The sequence below is a fragment of the Prionailurus bengalensis genome, chromosome B3 (genome assembly GCF_016509475.1).
Source record: "Prionailurus bengalensis isolate Pbe53 chromosome B3, Fcat_Pben_1.1_paternal_pri, whole genome shotgun sequence".
Classification (NCBI taxonomy): Eukaryota; Metazoa; Chordata; class Mammalia; order Carnivora; family Felidae; genus Prionailurus; species Prionailurus bengalensis.
The window spans coordinates 111,124,895-111,145,590 of NC_057355.1; the positions used below are offsets into that span (position 1 = coordinate 111,124,895).

Here is a 20,696-nt window from a genome sequence, read left to right on the forward strand (position 1 = left end):
CGGGGCTCGAACTCACGGACCGAGAATGTGACCTGGCTGAAGTCGGACGCTTAACCGACTGCGCCACCCAGGCGCCCCTTGTCTTGGGATTTAAAAACAAATACACCTGGGGCGCCTGGGTGGCTCAGTCTGTTAAGCATCTGACCTCAGCTCAGGACATGATCTCACTGTTGGTGGGTTTGAGCCCCGCGTTGGGCTCTGTGCTGACAGCTCAGAGCCTGGAGCCTGCTTCAGATTCTGTATTTCCCTCTCTCTTTGCCCCTCCCCCACTCACACTCTGTCTCTCTCTGTCTCTTGAAAATAAATAAATGTTAGAAAAAAAATTTAGGGGTGCCTGGGTGGCTCAGTGGGCTAAGCGTTCGACTTCGGCTCAGGTCATGATCTCACAGTTTGTGGGTTCGAGCCCCATGTCGGGCTCTGTGCTGACAGCTCAGAGCCTGGAGCCTGCTTCAGATTCTGTGTCTCCCTCTCTCTCTGCCCCTCCCTGGCTCACACTCTGTCTGTCTCTCTCTCAAAAATAAACAAACATTTTAAAAAAATGTTTTTAATTAAAAAAAAATTAAAAAAACAAATAAAAGTAAATACACCTGTATAGAAAGTTGAAGTAACTCAGTTTTTAAGTTTCACGATGTAGAAATAAATAAATAACAAGTCTTGTCCATTTTACAGCTTTTTTTCCGGAAGCTTGTTGCTGACATGCTGTTGATCCAAACATACTCCAACAGAATGCCTCCTTCTTTACTGCAAAAGAAAGACACATTTTGGGCAGAACAAATACAAGAAATTAAATTACTGGAAGAAAAGTCACACCAACGTGGAATAAAGCTGCAAAGTTTATTGCAGGTACTTGAGATATGTAAACGTTGTGCTTAACCCTGGAATTCTGGACCTTGGACCACCACCTGCTGGTGTCCAGAGGTGTCGAGTTACCATTAAGCAGTAGTTAAATGGGAACTAACACTGAGGAGATGGAAGTCTGTTCTAGCCCTGACTGCTGCTCCCGGAATGAAATAGTTGCTGAGATTCCGCACGCGGGAACGAGGGGATGGCATGTCTTTCCACCTTCTAGGTTTGCGTGCAAATAAACAAAATTGGAAGCGCACTTTGAGATCCAGAAAGGGGTCATTTGGATGAAACGGTGGTTCAGAAACTGTGCTCCCCAAAGAGGGCAGGTCCGGATGTTCTGCTGCTGGAGTGGACTCCTGGTAGTCTTAAATCCAAGAAGAAAATTAAGTTTGCATCAAGTTCTTTCTCCGTTTGAAAGTTCTCACCTTTAACTTCTTACACACCGTGGATGTTAGCACTTAAAGGAAGTAACCCAAAAGCAAGGAAATCTTCAACTTTGTAATGTGATCATGTTACGTTAGGCTAACGAAATCAATTTTCTGGTTAGCTTGTCAAATTGATATTTCTAGTAATATTTCATGGTATTTAAAAAAAGAGACCCCCCCCCCCCCGAGCCCAAAGAGTGCCCCTCACAGCCACGTGACCCACTACTTCGGTAGATGAGAGAATCAATAAGGTGGTTCTTTTTCCAGCAGGTAATATTTAGTGTCCGTAAGTCAGCTCTGTTGGCGTGCTGAGGTCCTTGTGGTGGGCTTCTATAGACATAGAACGGGGACAAGGCAAGACTCAGCCTAAGGAAATAGTGCTCTCCTAATGAAGTGTAAGCCCACATTCCTCCAACAGTCGAATTCTGCTTCTAGCAGCATCACGGTAATGTTCAGTGGGCTAGGGGTTGGAGCAGAGAGGGTAGAAGCAACCTACTCGGAGCCTCTGCTGAGAAAAGCTTTAAAAGTTAGCCCCTTCCTTTCCAAGTGTGAGAACGGCTCTCTTCCGACTCTGAGGTCTCCACAGAGGTGCAGGCTGAGAGGTGTAACCCTCTCACTTAATCTTGGTCCTTACTCAATTTGATGAGACAAGCATAAAACACTAATGCCAACTGGATTTTTCAAAACCCTCTCCACAAAGGCAACGGAATTGTTTTCCATCGGACCCTGAGTTCTTACGAGAGTAGGTTATATCTCTCAGAAACCCCTGGAATCCGTGCTTGAAGTTCGTATGGTCTCAGTTCGTTTTTATTTCATATGATCGATTTTGTCATTGGCTGGAACGAATCTAGAAAAGGGCTCCCACTGATATTATGTTCTTGATTCTCTAGAAATGGGAAGAATTTGATGAAAACTATGCATCTCTTGAAAAGGATCTGGAAATTCTTGTATCTACGTTGCCCTCTGTGAGTCTGGTGGAAGAGACAGAGGAGAGATTAGTGGAAAGGATTTCGTTTTACCAGGTATTTTGCGCCGTTGAATCCGTCAGAGGCAGCGTCCGTGGCACTTTGCGTTTTCTTTTGTTTTGACTAAATTGCTCGACTTTGAATTTGAAGTGTTGTTCCTCACACCATGCACTATTAGACTGATATTCAGGGAACCCGTGGATTTGATTTTGAGTCTTTCATTATACTTGAGGCTTGGGGTCGAGGTGCTGGGTACGAGTCCTGGCTCTCACCTGTCAAGCGTGTCAACTTTTTGTCTCTGAGTCTCAGTTTCTTTGTATACTGTAGGGAATCACGCTAGTTCTCCTACCCGTCTCAGGAAGCGGATGTCAGTGGGTATGGAAGTGAGCCAAAGTACAGAAAGAACGTTGTAAACCGTGGGCCACTAAACCTATATGTGGTTTTCTTACTTCGGTGAAGCCCTGTTTGGACATAGCCTCTGAGACAGGCGATAATCTGTCACCTGCCACCAGCATTATAAAAAGACTTCAAACAAAATGTTTTGTGTGTAACATTTAGTGTTATCATCCAAGTCTCTGTGTCCCAACCTTCGATGCCATGGAAAGGATAGAACCCTAGAATAGTTTTCAAGTGGCCTTGAGATCATGACCAACGAGAAAACGAGTTTTAAGTCTTCTCGACAGAAACTTGAAATACTTAGCTTTAACTTTCAAATGTGTTGTCAGCCTCTGAGTTGTGATGCCGGGCGCGGTTATCAAATGCCAACTTCGAAACTTCAAGAGTAGGTTTGTTGCCTGAATAGACCGGATGGAAAATGAAATCCTTGGCAGGACCCTGGCATTCCTCAGTAGCATTTAAGCTCCTATAAGGAACATTTTGCAAAGACACGGACACTGTAGTCCTGCTATCTAGATGCCTAGAAAGGTGCAATTGATCTCTTTGCCATCTTGTCCGATTGAGCTTAACTCTAAGATAAATCTGAATCTTCTGGGGGTGGGAAGCTGCTGCTTAATTCTTTGTTAGCCTGGGGATGCAGAAGTACGTCCAAAGAGCTAAGAGAAGGCAGTTGAAAACGTCATCTTAAAACTCATTATGTTAAGGAACTGTTTGTATTAGCCCACCTCTCTCAGGTGGACAAGGGATCATGTCCCTTAAAGTGCAACCTGTGAACCTGTTAAATTTGAGATTTTTAAAAACTGAAATAATTGTTCTAAAACTCTTAAATAAATTCGTCAAACTAAAAGAGAGATATATGGGGCACCTGGGTGGCTCAGTCGGTCAAGCATCTGACTCTTGATTTCAGCCCAGGTCATGATCCCAGGGTCGTGGGATCAAGCCCCTTGGGATTCTCTGTCTCCCTATGCTGCTCTTCCTCGCTCTCTCTCTCTCTCTCTCTCTCTCTCACACACACACACACACACGCACGCACGCACACACACACACGCACACACACACACACACGGTTTCTCTCTCTCTCTCTCTCTCAAAAAAAAAAAAAAAAGATACCCTGTAAAGCCCATCTCACTTATGGACTTCTTCAGGTCATTCTCAGTGTTCTGCGTCATGGAGAGATTTGCATGTATTTTGATCGGTGGACATCTGTGGGCCACGGAACATAGCATTTGTGTGGCCTCTGCAGTTGAGCAAACCTCATTTCAATGCTGGCTCGGCACCTCATGTGCTGAGTGACCATTGCAGTCTGACTCCTGTGTATAAAATGGGGTAATTAAAAATTCTCAGGGAGGGGCGCCTGGGTGGCTCAGTCGGTTGGGCGTCCGACTTCAGCTCAGGTCATGATCTCGCGGTCTGTGAGTTCGAGCCCCGCGTCGGGCTCTGTGCTGACAGCTCAGAGCCTGGAGCCTGCTTTGTATTCTGTGTCTCCCTCTCTCCCTGCCCGCCCGCCCCCCCCCCCCCCTGCTGCTCATGCTCTGTCTCTCTCTGTCTCAAAAATAAATAAAAAACATTAAAAAAAAAATTCTCAGGGATAATCTAAAGATGAAGTGTCTTGGTCTTTCACTGAAGGCTTGGGAAATTAGAGCTTTTTTTTTTTTTTTAATGTTATCTTTGAAAGAGAGAGCATCAGTGGGGGAGGGGCAGAGAGAGGGGAGACGCAGCATCCGAAGCAGGCTCCAGGCTCTGAGCTGTCAGCACCGAGCCTGACACGGGGCTCCAACCCACCAACTGTGAGATCATGACCTGAGCAGAAATCAAGAGTCAGATGCTTAACCGACTGAGCCACCCAGGTATCCCTAGAACTGTGTTTTGGTTTTTTAAACAGATGTTGGACATTTTCCCATGCCGACTCAGATGAGAAGAGGGGATTACAAATGAGAGCAGTGGAAAGGGCATTGGAAGTAGAATTCTTTAGTGATTTTTAAAAGGCTTAAGTTAGTTGGAAAAATTATATTTTGATTATAATTTATTTTTTGAAGATTAAATTTCAGTAGCTGTCAGGATAAGTGTCAGCGGCTGAACCCAGTGGTGGAAGGTAATTGCCTTTAGACAGAGTTCTCTTCAAGGGGTCGTTGTATTGCTGTTCTAAAGATTTTCTTTTCATGAAGTTGGATTAGTGATGTACTAATTTATTCTTCTAAAGTCCTCTTCCTTTCTCCCTGTTGAATCCTTACACTTAGAACTCTAGAAATGAGTTTTTTTCTACTATTCGGGTCTAAGGGATGATAAATGTTTTCTTATCCCCTTCAAACCTATTTGCAATGTAAAGTTCTAACAGGGGCCAGACGAGAACAGAAATATGGACGCTGACTGGCTCTGTGTTCGGAAGGTGGTGGGGACTGTCGTGGCAGAATGTCAAAGAGACCAAGCCCTTCTAAAGGAAGCCTGGCTGCCCAATTCCAGGCCATCTGTGCCACATCAAGGTGTAGACCCAGGGTGCTAGATTTCCAGTTTTCTCCGAGTCACAGGAAATCCTGATTTCTATGTCAAATATCCTGGTTTTCAAAATAATCTTTAGGTCACACAAAACCTGTCCACAAGTTGAACGTGCCCCGTAGACTGCCAGCTTGTTTTTTACTTGTAGGCGGAGAATTTTCAAGTCTAAAGCCGTGACATTTTGTTTTCTGTTGGTATGTGTAAGTCTATAGAACTGAAGAAATGTGCCGTAGAAATGCATTAGTTGGACAGTCTCATCATGAAAGGTGATCAATAAAACGTGAATCACGTTTCTTCAGCCAGACTGCAAGAGTCTTGAGGGTTAGGACTGTGTTCTTGTTTCTTCAGTAGCCTCTGCTGAAGTATTTGTCAATAGATGGACTGGCTTCATTTTTCAATAATTCGTTCTGTGACTTGACTTTTTGTAGCAAATAAAAAGAAACATTGATGAAAAGCAGGCCCGGCTTTACCAGACTCTGAATGAAGGCAGAGAGCTGGTGGCCTCCGTGAGCTGTCCTGAACTAGAGGGCCAGATTGTGAAACTAGAAGAGCAGTGGTTGGCCCTAAACAAAAAAATTGACCATGAACTGCACAGACTACAAACGCTTCTCAAGCATCTGCTCAGGTATGTTTTCTTAGGGATGGGTTGAGGTCAGATTTTCAGGTGGACAAAAACCTCAGAGATTCCTGCAGTCGACCAGATTTTACCTGCAGTCTCTCTACTGTAAGGTTTGTCTTCAACAATTTAAGCACTTGGGTCCCTCTTCTGGGCCAGATGCGATCTAGGATCTCTGAGGTTGGTTTGCCAGACTCAAGATGACATGTAATCAGTTCAGTGAAAAGTAAGAATTATGTTATGAAATTGTACATGTGACCTTTATACCACGGTGTTGCTCTTTCCTACTCTCTAAAAAGGTTTTAAATTAAAAAATAATAATCTTAACTCACAGAATAGTTTGAAAAAGCCTTCAGAGTTCTTCAGAGAATTTTGTTTGTTTAGTGGATCTAATCTTGAACTCCTTGAGGAAGGTAGAGAGCACAGAACGTTTGAATCTCCTCCTCTGTGCCTCTTAGGGACCTGTCTTAGAGAAGTTTAAGAGTTACAAGAGGGGTAGCATTCTGCTCAATATTTTCCTTCGTTTCCTGTAAATATGTTGGAATCTAGCCAATAAGTTTACTGTTATGCAACTTATACAAATGCTGGTTATATTTTTCCTATAAACAAATCTGTCAACAACATTTAATGAACAGAAATAATCGCTGTCCTTACCCATGGGTTTATTTTTGTGTAGCTGTAATAAGAAGATGTTTTAGACTTTAAAATGCTCATTTGTTCTGGAATAGTCATAACAGAGTCCTACAAAATGCCAGGAGTGTCAGATTTGGGGCATGGGATAAAACAGGGTATAATTCTTAAAACATCGTGATTTTTTGAATAATAGAGCTGATCAACACAGGAAAACATAAAGTAAAATGAGAAAAAAATTGCCAACGATGCATATCACCCATAGAGTACGTTTCTAATTTTCTTTCTCTCTCACTTCATTCCTGTTAGTTATAACAGAGATTCAGATCAGTTAACCAAGTGGTTGGAATCTTCTCAGCAAACTCTGAATTACTGGAAAGAACAATCCCTCAATGTGTCTCAGGACTTGGATACAATCAGAAGCAACATAAACAGTTTTTTTTGTAAGTTATGATAAAATATGCTCAGATAATTATTGCCAGAAATAAATATCAGGGGAAAATGCCCAGGGTCAATGCGATAGTCTCCATAATCATTTGTGGATAAGGGATAAAATTTAGGGTAATATCATCCTTCAAACTTAGAGCTATTTGTTTATAGCGGTCATTTATATATTTACGATAGGGACACCTGGCTGGCTTAGTCAGTTAAACATCCAGCTCTTGATTTCAGCTCAGGTGGTGATCTCATGATTTGTGAGTTCAAGCCCTGCATCAGGCTCTGTGCTGACAGTGGAACCTGCTTGGGATTCTCTCTCTCTCTCTCTCTCTCTCTCTCTCTCTCTCTCTCTCTCCCTCTCTCCCTCTCTCCCTCTCTCTCCCTCTCAAAGTAAATATTTAAAAATAAAATAAAACAATGATAAAGTAGATTTTTATTTGAACCTATAAAATATATATAAAAGTAAGACTTTCTCTGACATGAAGCATGCTTTTTATTTTATTTTTTTTATTTAAAAAAAATTTTTTTTTCAACGTTTATTTATTTTTGGGACAGAGAGAGACAGAGCATGAACGGGGGAGGGGCAGAGAGAGAGGGAGACACAGAATCGGAAACAGGCTCCAGGCTCTGAGCCATCAGCGCAGAGCCCGACGCGGGGCTCGAGCTCACGGACGGCGAGATCGTGACCTGGCTGAAGTCGGACGCTTAACCGACTGCACCACCCAGGCGCCCCGAAGCATGCTTTTTAAATGCAGGAAATAACTCCCCTGCTTTTCCCCCAAAACTTAACAGACTTATTAATTCATAAATGTTAAAGTTAATAGATACATGGTTGTAAATTGTCATATACAGAACTGACATTTCTACTAAAATGTTCTATTGTTTTGAGCTTTTTTTTTTTTTTTTGAAGAAAGGAAACTATTACTTCTGTAATATAAATTTATAAAACTTTCTAACGTCAATTCCTTTCCCGTATTCTTTTCTTGTCTGTTTTTCTTATTTTATAGCAATGATCACCCACTTTGGTATTAAAATGTAATTATTTAAAAATATGTTTGAAAACCCCCACAAATACAAAGGAAAGTTTTCAAATATTTTAGTTAAAAATCAGTTGCATTTAGTTCATTTAATAGGAACTTTGTGTTCTGTTTCTCTTAACGTTGAAATGATAGGTCTTTTTTATTTTATTACTTGATTTTTTTTTTAATTTTTAAAAATATTTATTTATTTTTGAGAGAGAGAGAGTGAGAAGGAGTGTAAGCAGGGGAGGGGCAGAGAGAGAGGGAGACACAGAATCTGAAGCTGGCTCCACGCTCTGAGCTGTGAGCCCAGAGCCTGTCACGGGGCTCAAACTCATAAACCAGGAGATCATGACCTGAGCCAAGGTCAGACGCTTAACCCGCTGAGCCACCCAAGTGCCCCTGATTGGTCTTTTTTAAAAAAATATTAATCCATTAGATTATAAGCCACTCAAGGGTTAGGAATTCCTTCTCTTTTGTTCCCCACTATTTACCTAATGCCTGGAACAGTGCCTGACACTTAGTAGGAAAAGTGTGGGTGTGGGTGTGGGTGTGTGCATGCACGCGTGCACACACGCACTTGTGAACACACACATACACACCTATAGATACACACGCAAGCATTAGCAGTTTGAATTGAGTTCATGTACTTAGTTCGGGACTCTAACCAGTTATTCTGACTCTTAGTTATTCTTTGCTGTTTGCAAATTTTTAACGTTTCTAAATTTTCACGCTGTTTCCTCTAGGAGTTTTCAAAGGAACTAGATGACAAGTCCTCCTTGAAGACCGCGGTTATAAGTACTGGGAATCAGCTTCTTCACCTGAAAGAAGCCGATACGGCTACCCTGAGAGCTTCTTTAGCGCAGTTTGAACAGAAATGGACAACGCTCATAACTCAACTTCCAGATATTCAAGAAAAACTTCACCAGGTAGGTATTTAAAGAGGCAGCATTTAAATTAGCATTCACTTGTTAGCTCACAACTCCTTTAAAATTATTTCTCTGACTCAATAATTTTCATTGACACTATCTATTTTCCTCTGGCACCACTGAATATGGGTCTTAATTACTGGACTCTCCTCCAGTGGGATCTTTCTTACCGGAGAAATCAGGCTTAATTACTTTATTTCCCAGTTTATCTGCATCACTGTGTTCCTTTATGTGAAGGTCATCGTCATTGTTTTGGGGTCACTTATTCTAAGCTTGAATGCCGGGTTTGTTTTTGTGAGCAACCTGCATAATTATGTAGCAAGACCTTTTATCAAACCAGATACCGTCTTTAGTGATGCCCCGATTCATTTTGTCAACTGCAGGTAATTAAATGGAAATCGTTTTGTCCTTGCAGCTCCAGATGGAGAAATTGCCATCTCGTAAAGCAATCACAGAAATGATTAGCTGGATGAACGATGTGGAACATCAGACCGCAGATGAAGACTGTGAGCATTCTCTGAGTTCCGCATCTCAAGTTAAAAACCTTCTTCAGAAGTACAAGGTAATTATACGAAAAGAGCCACAAGCTTGCTCGTTTACTAAGAAGGCAAGTCAGTGGGAAGGGAAATACCAAAGAGACCAGTGTGGTGTGCTTTAGAAGAACTGATTCTAGGCGTGGGGAATGGGATATTGGATGATTCTAGACAGACGTTAGTATACTTTTTCTATTCTGCCTCGTTTCGTTTGGGAGCGCCTATCACCACAGGACAGAATCCAAGCTTTTAACTTGCCCTGGCCCCTCTTTACTTCTCCAGCCTCATCTTTTCGTTCCCCGATATAGATCCTGGACTCTGCCTGACCCGAATGAACCCGCTGCATCTGGTGTTCTCCCGGCTTCTGCTTTTGAAAAAAATATTTTTTAACATTTATTTATTTTTGAGACAGAGAGAGACAGAGCATGAATGGGGGAGGGTCAGAGAGAGAGAGAGGGAGACACAGAATCTGAAACAGGCTCCAGGCTCTGAGCTGTCAGCACAGAGCCCGACACGGGGCTCGAACTCACGAACCGTGAGATCATGACCTGAGCCGAAGTCGGAGGCTTAACCGACTGAGCCACCCAGGCGCCCCGGCTTCTGCTTTTGTACATGCTACACCTTCAACCTGGAATTTAGTGCCCCACTTGTGGCCGTAGAAATGCTTTTAGTTCATCTTTCAAAACTCTCCTCAAGTATCTCCTGATTTGGAAATCTACTCCTGACTCTCCCAGCCAGTCGAGTTCACTTTCTAGGATTAGGCGTCTCCAGGGTGTGATAATTATTTGCTTACTTGCCTGTCTCCTTCTTGAGAGCAGGGCCAATCCTTCACCTCCCTGAAACAGCACACCTAGCCCAGGACCTGGCATCCAACAGGTGTTAAGTCAATGTCCTTTGCGTAAGAGAATGCAGAAGGAAAAGTTGATACCTTTCTACAAATACATATAAATGTGGCCTTCTCTGTGATATTTGACTTCAGATAGATTTAACTCACACTTAATAAGCCACACACAAACATTTATTGTGTACCAGGTAATGTGTTCACCACTAGGAACTCAGGAGATCAATGAAGTCTCTGGTCTTTGCTTTCAAAGACCTCACAGGCTGATGGATGTAGCTTCTGGTAGGCAGAGGACAAATACTTTGGTAACGAGGCATGATGTTAGCAAGGATTTTGCTTTTATATACTAGCACATCCTAACTTCGGGGAGTAGTAGACTCTTTGGAGGGTCCACATGCATGTATTCTTCTATGCTCTTGTAACCTAGCATATACCACATAGTTTTTCCCCTGATGCCTCCAGAGGGGTGTTAGGACTTACGAGGATAAGCTTAATAAGTATCCGACTTGACAGAAACATGCTTGGCCCTGGGTGTTTTTAGGCTTGCTACGGAACAGAGAAGCTACCTAAGCGGCAAAGTTCCTTAATGTCCTGGGTTTTCTTTTTTTTTTTTTTTACGTTGTATTTATTTTTGAGACAGGGAGAGACAGAGAATGAACAGGGGAGGGTCAGAGAGAGGGCGACACAGAATCTGAAACGGGCTCCAGGCTCTGAGCTGTCAGCACAGAGCCCGATGCGGGGCTCGAACTCACGGACCGCGAGATCATGACCTGAGCCGAAGTCGGCCGCTTAACCGACTGAGCCACCCAGGCGCCCCTATGTCCTGGGTTTTCTGGGGGAGTCTTAACTTGAGACTTCCCATCCTCTCATTTCCGTGAGCCTGCAGGGGGGCTCTGAATTCCAGTGTGGCTCTCAGGAAGCCGCTCACGGGAACCCTTTGTCAGTCCCTGGGTCCTGATTTTGGTTGAGATGATGCAGCCATGATACGCGATGCTGCCTTTGACTTTTCATCCTGCTTGAAATTGACGAGTCTCTGTTCGTGGGGATGTGGAATTCTCCAAAAGACTCTCTACTCAAAGCAGACATTTGGTGGGATTGGGGGTGGGGGGGGAACAGGATGGCTACAACTCTAGACAGGTGCCCCTTTAACGAATGGGAGCTTGGGGCTCCCTAGCATGGCGGGATCCGGTTCAACCTACTTCCGTTCAGGCTTTGGTAGTTTACTTTTGTTTGTTTATTTGTTTTAGGAGTTCAGAATGGAGATGGACTATAAACAATGGATAGTGGACTTTGTTAACCAGTCCTTACTTCAGTTAAGCACCTGTGATGTAGAAAGTAAGCGCTATGAGAGAACAGAGTTTGCAGAACACCTGGGAGAGATGAACCGCCAATGGCACCGGATGCATGGAACACTGAATAGAAAGGTGTGCTCGTGTGTCACAGTTTGTATGATTTTGGCCTTTGCAAAATGCCACTTTCTGAAAAACGTGAAAAGCTATTCCTATGGTTAATTTACGGTTAAGACTAACAATTCTCCCAGCTATGACCCTTTTGTAAAGCCTACATTCTGGCATTCTCCAATCGGTGCATACAAGAGAGGAAGAAAGAGTTATCATTTCTTTGAGACTTCCTAGTGGGAAATTGAGTTAGGCCAGTGAAGAGGAGGAATTTTATTTGAGAAGATACCAAGTATTATGTGAGACTACTAAATGGTCGGAGATTTTGACATTTTCTGTGAAAGTAAATGTTCAAGAGTGGCAAAGCTATTACAGCCGTGAAAAGATTATGAAAAGGCAGGAAAATGGATGTGGTCTTTTGGAAGATTTTCATTCCATGACTCTGAAAATATTAAGAAAACTTATTCTTAGAGACATTTTTAATATTTATATATAATTGAGGTTAACAACTGATTGATTTCTTTATGTGTAGAGAATGCATACAAATGGATTTAGACAATTAAGGTTCAAGTGCAGGAATGGACAAAGAACGCGAACAGACAGTTCACCAAAGAAAAAATGTATAATTGGCAAACCAACGTGAGAAGATTACAACTTCAGTTATCAGGCATTCAGAATAAACATTATGTAACATTATATATTTATTAAATTTGAAAAATTTAGTAAGCTAGAGCTAAGAGCCCAAAGCTATCACATTCATATGCAGATCATGGCTTATATCCCCTTTTAGAAAGCATTCAGAAAATTTCAAGAACTAGAATAATCATCTTGTTTCCTAATTCAGCAGTGTCTCCTCTCACGTTTATCTTAAGTACATAGCCCTTCAGAAAAGGAAAAATATGCACATAAAGTGTTCCACATTATTTATACTGGTGAAAAATGTAAAATGCCTAAATTTCCACCGATCGAGGAATAATTAATCGAATTATACTGTGTCCATTCGTTTAAAAGATTGGGCAGCCTTTCAAATTTTCAAAAAAAAACTTTACATATACAGTCATTATAACCTAATAAAAATTGTGAGCATTGGAAATGACAAGAACTGCAGACATTAAAAACATTTATTATTGGGGCGCCTGGGTGGCTCAGTCGGTTAAGCATCTGACTTTGGCACAGGGCATGATCTCACAGTTTGTGGGTTTGAGCCCCACGCCAGGCTCTGTGCTGACAGCTCGGAGCCTGGAGCCTGCTTCGGATTCTGTGTCTCCCTCCCTCTGCCCCTCCCCCCACTTGCACTCTGTCTCTGTCTCTCAAAAATGAATAAATGTTTAAAAATTTTTTAATAAAAAAAGGTCACTGTTTTATTAAGTTGATAAATTATTTGTGATATGTTTGATATTGACTTAATTTTTAAGTGACTCTAATGAAGAAAGTCTAGGGAAATAAAGTTTTCTTAAGCTTTAAGTATATCAATCGATAATGCAATGAAAAATTGCGTTGAATTTGAGTTGAATGTTATTCAACATGTCACTGAATGTTAACAACACGATTTTATTTGTACAGGTGTTAATGAAACTCCAAAACAGCCAGTTTGCTTAGCAGGTTAGCTTTCAAACACTGAATTCATATTTCCTAATATGAATCTTTATTCCAAAAGTTATTGGGAAATCTTGTGCTAAGTATGAATCTGCGAAGAAGCAAAATTATTTTGTTAAAAATAACCATCATGGCATTTACATTTTAAAGCACCTGGTTTAAAATGAGAAATTTTTATTTTCTTACTTATACCTTAAAGATACAACATTTAGAACAACTTTTGGAAAGTATCACGGAGACTGAAAACAAAATACAGATTTTGAACAACTGGATGGAGGCGCAAGAGGAGAGACTGAAAACTTTACAAAAACCTGGAAATGTGATCTCCGTGCACAGGATGCTTCTGGATTGTCAGGTGAGAAGGCACACGGCGCCTGTCCACACGGTGTGGCCAGGCTGTTCGGTCGCTGCTTCGGCCCCAAGGAGGAGGGCAAGTGGCTGCACTTTCGAGGGACCCCTCCAGACCCCCAGGTACTTACTTCATTATGCAAAGGAGATAATAATCATCCATGGGTTTTACAAAATTACAAAACGCAATTTTTTGTATGTGAGAAGCAGAAGAAGGTATCTTCAGTTATTGTTCCTAAGACTTGAATGTGGCTCCTCAAAGAAAATGCTCAAAGGGAATTTTTATTTCATGTTTCCCAGTTTTTTATTAATTCACCCAATACTTATGCAATTACTCTAAGGTTTCCATTAGTTTTAGTATTTCATTCTGCGTCTTCAGAGGAAAATGATTTTCTTTTACCTTCTGTGTAATATGTTCCGAAAGGACCGGTTATCCCTTGGAACTACAGTCTAAATCACAGTTGAGCTTAAGGATATTGGCCTGGCCCCCTTTTGTTCAGTTGTCATTTGCCAGGTCACTTAGTCTCACCCACACATACATTAATCCTCCGTAAGTACTGCCCTGATTGTGTCACTGCCTATTGAAGACACTTCAGCTGCCCTTGTAGCTGCAGACGTTAGCTGCTTCTGGACCTACTGCCTGAGGACACACAGGCTCCTCCCTGCTGGGGTGGGAAGGTCAGGTCACACCCCAGTTGTCCTGAGAAGGTTAATCATCCTGGACATGAGATGTGAGCAGCAACACCATTATAAGAGATCTGTGCAAGTGGTCATATCCTGCTTCTAACTACCCACTAGCCATTCCATTTAGAATTCTTACAGCAGCCTTAGATTCAACGTAACCTTCACGGGAAGCCTACGCTCCACAGGTCCGTGCCGTGCCGCCCCCCACAGGCCACCCTGGTTTCACTTGAGTTCTAAACTGTCCACGGCCTGGGCTATCATTGCTAGTTTCCAGATGAGAAAATACAGGCTTGGAGGTTTGATGACTTAATGTCAGGGGAGACAGCCAGTATGGGACAGGCATGGCATGGGGACTAGATCTCCTGGACTCGTTCTACTGTACCATGATGATGAGGACTTATTACCTAGACTATTCTAAAATCTAGGGGTGCCTGGGTGGCTCAGTCGGTTGAGCGTCCGACTTTGGCTCAGGTCACGATCTCGTGGTTTGTGGGTTCGAGCCCCGCGTCGGGCTCTGTGCTGACAGCGCAGGACCTGGCGCCTGCTTCGGACTGTGTGTCTCCTTCTCTCTGTGTGCCTCCCCTGCTTGCGCTCTGTCTCTCTATCAAAAATACATATTAAATTTTTTTAATCTAGATACATGTAATAATTAAACTTATCATAAAAATTCATACTGTAATAAGTGCAAAAATGGAATCAAATGTATTATTAAAATGTCTTTGATGTGATGTTATTTAATTACATATTGTAATGCCATTTTTACTCGAAAAGGCCAAACTCCTGTCTCTTACTTACACCTTATTGTTCCGTAATGTTGTGCATATGCAAACTTTTTCCTCTTGCCCTTCCAGGATATAGAAAATCAACTGGCAAGTAAATCCAAGGCCCTTGATGAGTTGAGACAATGTTACCTGACTTCGGAGAGTGGGACCATGCCATTGTTAGAAGACACAGCGTCCAGAATTGATGGGTTATTTCAAAAGAGAAGCAGTGTTATCAGCCAGGTACTAGAACTCATTTCATTTGAAGTACACTATTTCTCCTCATATAGCCTTCTTTCATCTTTTTGTTGATGTGTTTAGTCACGGAAACTCACTCCATATCAAAAACTGAAGAGTTGCTTAGAGAAATACTGAAGTGAAATAGAGAAAGGCATTTCAAATCCCCCCCCCCTTTTTTTTTGGCACCGGATGGAGGTGTCGCCACCAATTCCAACACCATTGGCAAGCTAGAAATCCACTTGGTTATCTTTGTTTTGTCTAACGTACTCACAGACAAAAATGTCTCCACCCCCCGCCCCAACAGAGCATCTGGTACTGTTTCCTGGGCAGATATACAGGGGCAGCTATGAGAAAGCACATCCAGGGAGGTGCCTTGGGCAGGGAATGATCCCGTCTCTTGTAACCTCTATTAAGCTAGAAGCATGGTCAGCATATGGAGAATTCCAGAGGTGAGGAGAACACAGTATGCGGTGAAGAGAAAGTAAAGAGGAGGAGTGTGGAAGATATCTGGTCAGCTTAGGAAAGATATGTTAAAGTCTGCCTTTACCCCTTCCAGGAGTAGAGCACCAAAAGAGAAAAGGCAGGCATCTCTACATACTGCAACCTTGTTGGCTCCTCACAAATGGAGGGAGAAAACTAAATACTAGCCAATTGTAGGTGTGTCCATATTTCCCAGAAGTCCTTATTGTGGATTATTTGTCATCTACTAAAATCTTCTTTTGACTATTTGTTCCAAGAGGGAATTGGGAATAACCTGTATAAATGAAATTCATTGGTGACCCTCGGCCTCATTTTTCCCCCAGAACTCGGGCAGGAAGATAGAGATGAGCTTACCATATCTTGTGTGAGTCATTTGTTGAACATATCTTCTGTGAGTCACTATGTTCACTGCCAACAGTACAAAGATAAATGAGAAAATAAATGGATCCTACCGTCAAAGGGCTCGCAGACCACCAGAGAAAACATACTTGAATAGACAATCACAACACAGTGATTTTTTTTAATGTTTATTTATTTTTTGAGAGAGTGTAAGTGAAGGAGGTGCAGAGAGAGGGGAGACAGAGGATCTGAAACGAGATCGGCGCTGACAGCAGAGAGCCCAATCAGGGGCTCGAACTCACAAACCATGAGATCATGACCTGAGCTGAAGTTGGACCCTCAACCAACTGAGCCACCCAAGCACCCCACCACACAGTGAATTATGATAAAAATGTTGGGATAGAGAAGATTGAGATAATGCAAGTAAAAACATGCAGATAGTACTAATGTAAAAGATAGACATCTAGATAAATGGAATAGAATGAAGAGTCCAGAAATAAACCCTCACATTATAATCAACTAATTTTTAGACTAGGATGCCAAGACAAATCCAGGGTGGGAGGCGGGGGGATAGTCTTCTCCAAAACCGGTACTAGAACAGCTGTATGTCCACATTCAAAAGAATGAAGTTAGACCCCACCTTCACACCGTATATAAAAATTAAATGGATCAAAGATGTAAACGCTAAAACTACAGAACTCTTAGAAGAAAACAGAGGCAGAAATCTTCCTGACTGGATTAGGCAATAGTTTCTTAGATAATGACAACAAAAGCACAAGAAAAAACTGGATTTCATCAACACTAAACACTTTTGTGTTTCAAAGGACATCATCAACAAAGTGAAATGACAAACCACAGAATGGACGAAAATATTTACATACTTAGGGGCTTGTGTCTACAATATATAAAGGACATAACCAAAGGGAAAACATGAGCAAGTGATCTGAATAGATATTTCTCTAAAGAAGGTATGAATGGTCAATAAGTACATGAAAAGATGCCCGGTATCATTAATAAAGGAAATATAATTCAAAACTTCAATGAAATACTCCATAACCACCTCCGTAGTGATAATAATAAGGCAGAAAATAACAAATGTTAGCAAGGGTGTGGAGACCTTGAAACTCTCATACATACACTGCCAGCGAATGGAAAATGGAACAGCTGCTTTGGAAAAGAGTGTGGCAAGTCCTAAAATATTTAAACATAGAGTTATCTTAGGACTCAACAACTTTACTCGTAAGTACCCAAGAGAAAGGAGAACATGTGTCCACACCAAAAACTTACACAATAATGTTCACAGCAGGGTGATTCATAATAGCCAAAAAGTAGAAACAATCCCAACATCCCTCGGTTTATAAATGGATAGGTAAATGGTATATCAAGGGGTGCCTGTGTGGCTCAGTCTCTTGAGAGTCCAACTCTTGATCTCAGCTCCGGTCTCGAACTCAGGGTTGTGAGTTCAAGCCCTGTATTGGGCACTACACTGGGTGTGGAGCCTACTTAGATAGATAGATAGATAGATAGATAGATAGATAGATAGATAGATAGATAGTATTTCCGTGCAACGGGATATTATTCAGCCATAAGAGAGAATGAGGTACTGATACTTGCTACAACACTGATGGTCTTGAAAACATCACGCTAAGTGAAAGAAGGCAGTTGCCAAAGAACCACATGTTGTATGATTCCATTTATATGAAATGTCCTTAATAGGCAAATTCTTTAAAGACAAAAGGTAGACTTTGGCTGAGAAAGGGTTGGAGAAGAATGAGGAGTGACTGCTAGTGGGTATGGGGTTTCTTTTCATGGTGATGCAAATGTCCTAACACTGATTTTGGTGACTTTACTTTAAATAGGTGAATTGTATGGACTGTGAGTTATATCTCAATAAACCTACTTATTTTTTTGTTTTTTAAAGTTCTCTCTAGCCCCAACTTCGGGCTCCAACTCATGACCCCAAGATGAGAGTCACATGTTGTACCGACTAAGCCAGCCAGGTGCTCCAAAGCTTTTTTTTTTTTTAATGTAGAAAACACAAAACTTAACGTCATCCTTCCATAAGTTCTCCAGAGTTAGTAGAGCCTCGTCTTTAAAAACAAGGGCTTGGGGCGCCTGGGTGGCTCAGTCGGTTAAGCGGCCGACTTCAGCTCAGGTCACGATCTCACGGTCCGTGAGTTCGAGCCCCGCGTCGGGCTCTGGGCTGATGGCTCAGAGCCTGGAGCCTGCTTCCGATTCTGTGTCTCCCTCTCTCTCTGCCCCTCCCCCGTTCATGCTCTGTCTCTCTCTGTCTCAAAAATAAATAAAACGTTAAAAATAAATAAATAAATACATACATACATACATACATACATACATACAAGGGCTTAAAAACAAAACAAAACAAAACTAAAAAATAAAAACAAGGGCTTTAAGTCTCTGCCTAAAGAAAAATCTTAGCAGCCCCATTTTGCATCTCCGTCCTAGGGTAGGTGCTTAACCTCGTTAAGCCTCAATTTCCTGGTCTATGAAATAGGGATGATAATACCTACGTCTTTCTACCTTTGTAGCAATGCCTATATGGCACTCGGTGCTGCCCTACTGGCTGATTGTACTTTTAACATTCTGAAAATGTTCCTTCTTGTTTCTAGCGTAGTGAATTTTGCTTAATGGTTTTCTTATCCTTTCCCCCAAACCACATGTGCCATTTCTTTTCCCTGAAGCTGTAATATTCGAAGGGTTGCCCTTAAGTGCACCAGAAGTTGCACCAACTTTGTATATGGGAGCCATGAAGTCCTTGGACCATGACAATGCCTTATGCAGCCATGTGCCTATAGGCACCTGTGTGTCAGGATCATCCCTGCCACCCAGATAGTCCCCAAGCTTCCAAAAGGTACATCTAGGGGCGCCTGAGTGGCTTAGTCAGTTGAGTGTCCGACTTCAGCTCAGGTCATGATCTCACAGTTCATGGGTTCGAGCCCCGCGTTGGGCTCTGTGCTGACGGCTTCGAGCCTGGAGCCTGCTTTGGATTCTGTGTCTCCCCCTCTCTCTGCCCCTCCCCTGCTTGCATTCTCTCTCTCTCTCTCTCTCTCTCTCAAAAATAAATACAAAAAATAAAAGAAAAAAAGTAAAAGGCACATCTATAAGGAGTTCCCGTCCTGCCTCCTTTTTTTCCCTTACTGTCTTTTATTCTTTCTTAATGGTGGATTGTTTTTGTGAGCCATTCAGCCCATATAAAGACATATGGGCTACGCAGTTGCCAGTGTGAGACTGACGTTTTGGCATCCCAGGTTGTTTTTGATCCATCTCTGTTTGGGGCAGGGTTTGAGGCAGCTGCCTGTAGATGTTAAGCAGAGAACAGAGGGCCTGAATACAGGCCTGTATGGTTACATCCAAAACTTGACATCACATCATAGATAAAGCTGGGCCAACATACTGATCACACTCCATTTATACTCAGATCCTTATTTTAAATTGAGATGATACCATAAACTTACCCTTTTGAGTGTATAACCCAATGGTTTTTAGTATATTCACAGAGATACAAAACCATCGCTACTCTCTAATTCCGGGACATTTTTGTCAACTCAAAAAGAAACGCCCATTACTCACTTTTCATTCTTCCCTACCTTTCATCCCTGGAAGCACCAATCTACTTGCTATCTCTTATGTATATGCTGTTCTGGACACTTCATACACGTGGAATTATACGACATGTGGTCTTATCTGTCTGTTTTAGCATGTTTCCAACATCAATATTATGTTTCAGAACTTTATGGATGAATAGTATTCCACAGTTTATTCGTTGATGGACATTTGGGTTGTTTCCACTTAAAAAAAATTTTTTTTTTAATGTTTTATCTATTTTTAAGGGAGGGAGAGAGAGAATGAGAATGAGCGGGGGAGGGGCAGAGAGAGATGGAGACACAGAATCCAAAAAAGACTCCAGGCTCTGAGCTATCAGCGCACAGCCCGAGGCAAGGCTTGAACTCATGAACCACGAGATCATGCCCTGAGCTGAAGTCGGACGCTTAACTGAGCCACCCAGGCACCCCAGGATTGTTTCCACTTTTAAGCTATTATGAATCATGCTGCTATGAACATTTGTGTACAGATTTTTATATGAACATATGCTTCCATTTCTCTGGGGTATATACCTAAGAGTGGAATTAGTGGGTCATATGGTAACTCTATACTTAACTTTTCGTGGAACTGCCAAACCGTTTTCTACAGAGGCTGTACGGTTTTATGTTTCCACCAGCAATATATGAACGTTCCAGTTTTTCCACAGTCTTGCCAACACTGATTATTACCCAACTTGGATTTATAGACATCTTAGTGGATGTGAAATGGCATCTCATTGTCGTATAGATTTATGTTTCTCTAAGGACTGTGGATGTTCTTTAGTAGATATCTAATCCTTTGCCCAATTTAATCCTTTGGTTATTTGTCTTTTTACTGTTGAGTTGTAAATGTTCTTTATGCAACATATAAAAATATACATACTTACATATTCGCAGTTGTATCTGAGATCATCTCATTTCCTCCTACTTTCACGTGCTCATCATTTTGACCGAGCACATTCCTCTCCAATTTATGCGGACTCAGGTGCCAGTAACAGTAATTTGACAATTACAGTGCTTTACAGTTTGCAGAATATTTCCACAGACACTATTTTGTTTATGTTTCTATCTACTGTATCTGTTTTGTGAGTAGGGAAATCGACTCAAGGGTGCAATAA

At 41.9% G+C, this 20,696-nt stretch overlaps 1 protein-coding gene across 10 annotated transcripts in view; it reads left to right on the forward strand.

The window, feature by feature from the left end:
- The window catches only part of SYNE2 (spectrin repeat containing nuclear envelope protein 2), a 345,486-nt gene that overhangs the window by 258,531 nt on the left and 66,259 nt on the right, over positions 1 to 20,696 (forward strand). For all 10 annotated transcript variants that reach the window (XM_043556321.1, XM_043556324.1, XM_043556329.1 and 7 more), the window contains 9 exons: positions 670 to 843; positions 2,162 to 2,293; positions 5,554 to 5,750; positions 6,681 to 6,813; positions 8,575 to 8,757; positions 9,173 to 9,319; positions 11,379 to 11,555; positions 13,324 to 13,479; positions 15,008 to 15,160. In XM_043556321.1, coding sequence (XP_043412256.1) covers positions 670 to 843; positions 2,162 to 2,293; positions 5,554 to 5,750; positions 6,681 to 6,813; positions 8,575 to 8,757; positions 9,173 to 9,319; positions 11,379 to 11,555; positions 13,324 to 13,479; positions 15,008 to 15,160 — 1,452 coding nt within the window. The remainder of the gene's footprint in view (positions 1 to 669; positions 844 to 2,161; positions 2,294 to 5,553; positions 5,751 to 6,680; positions 6,814 to 8,574; positions 8,758 to 9,172; positions 9,320 to 11,378; positions 11,556 to 13,323; positions 13,480 to 15,007; positions 15,161 to 20,696) is intronic.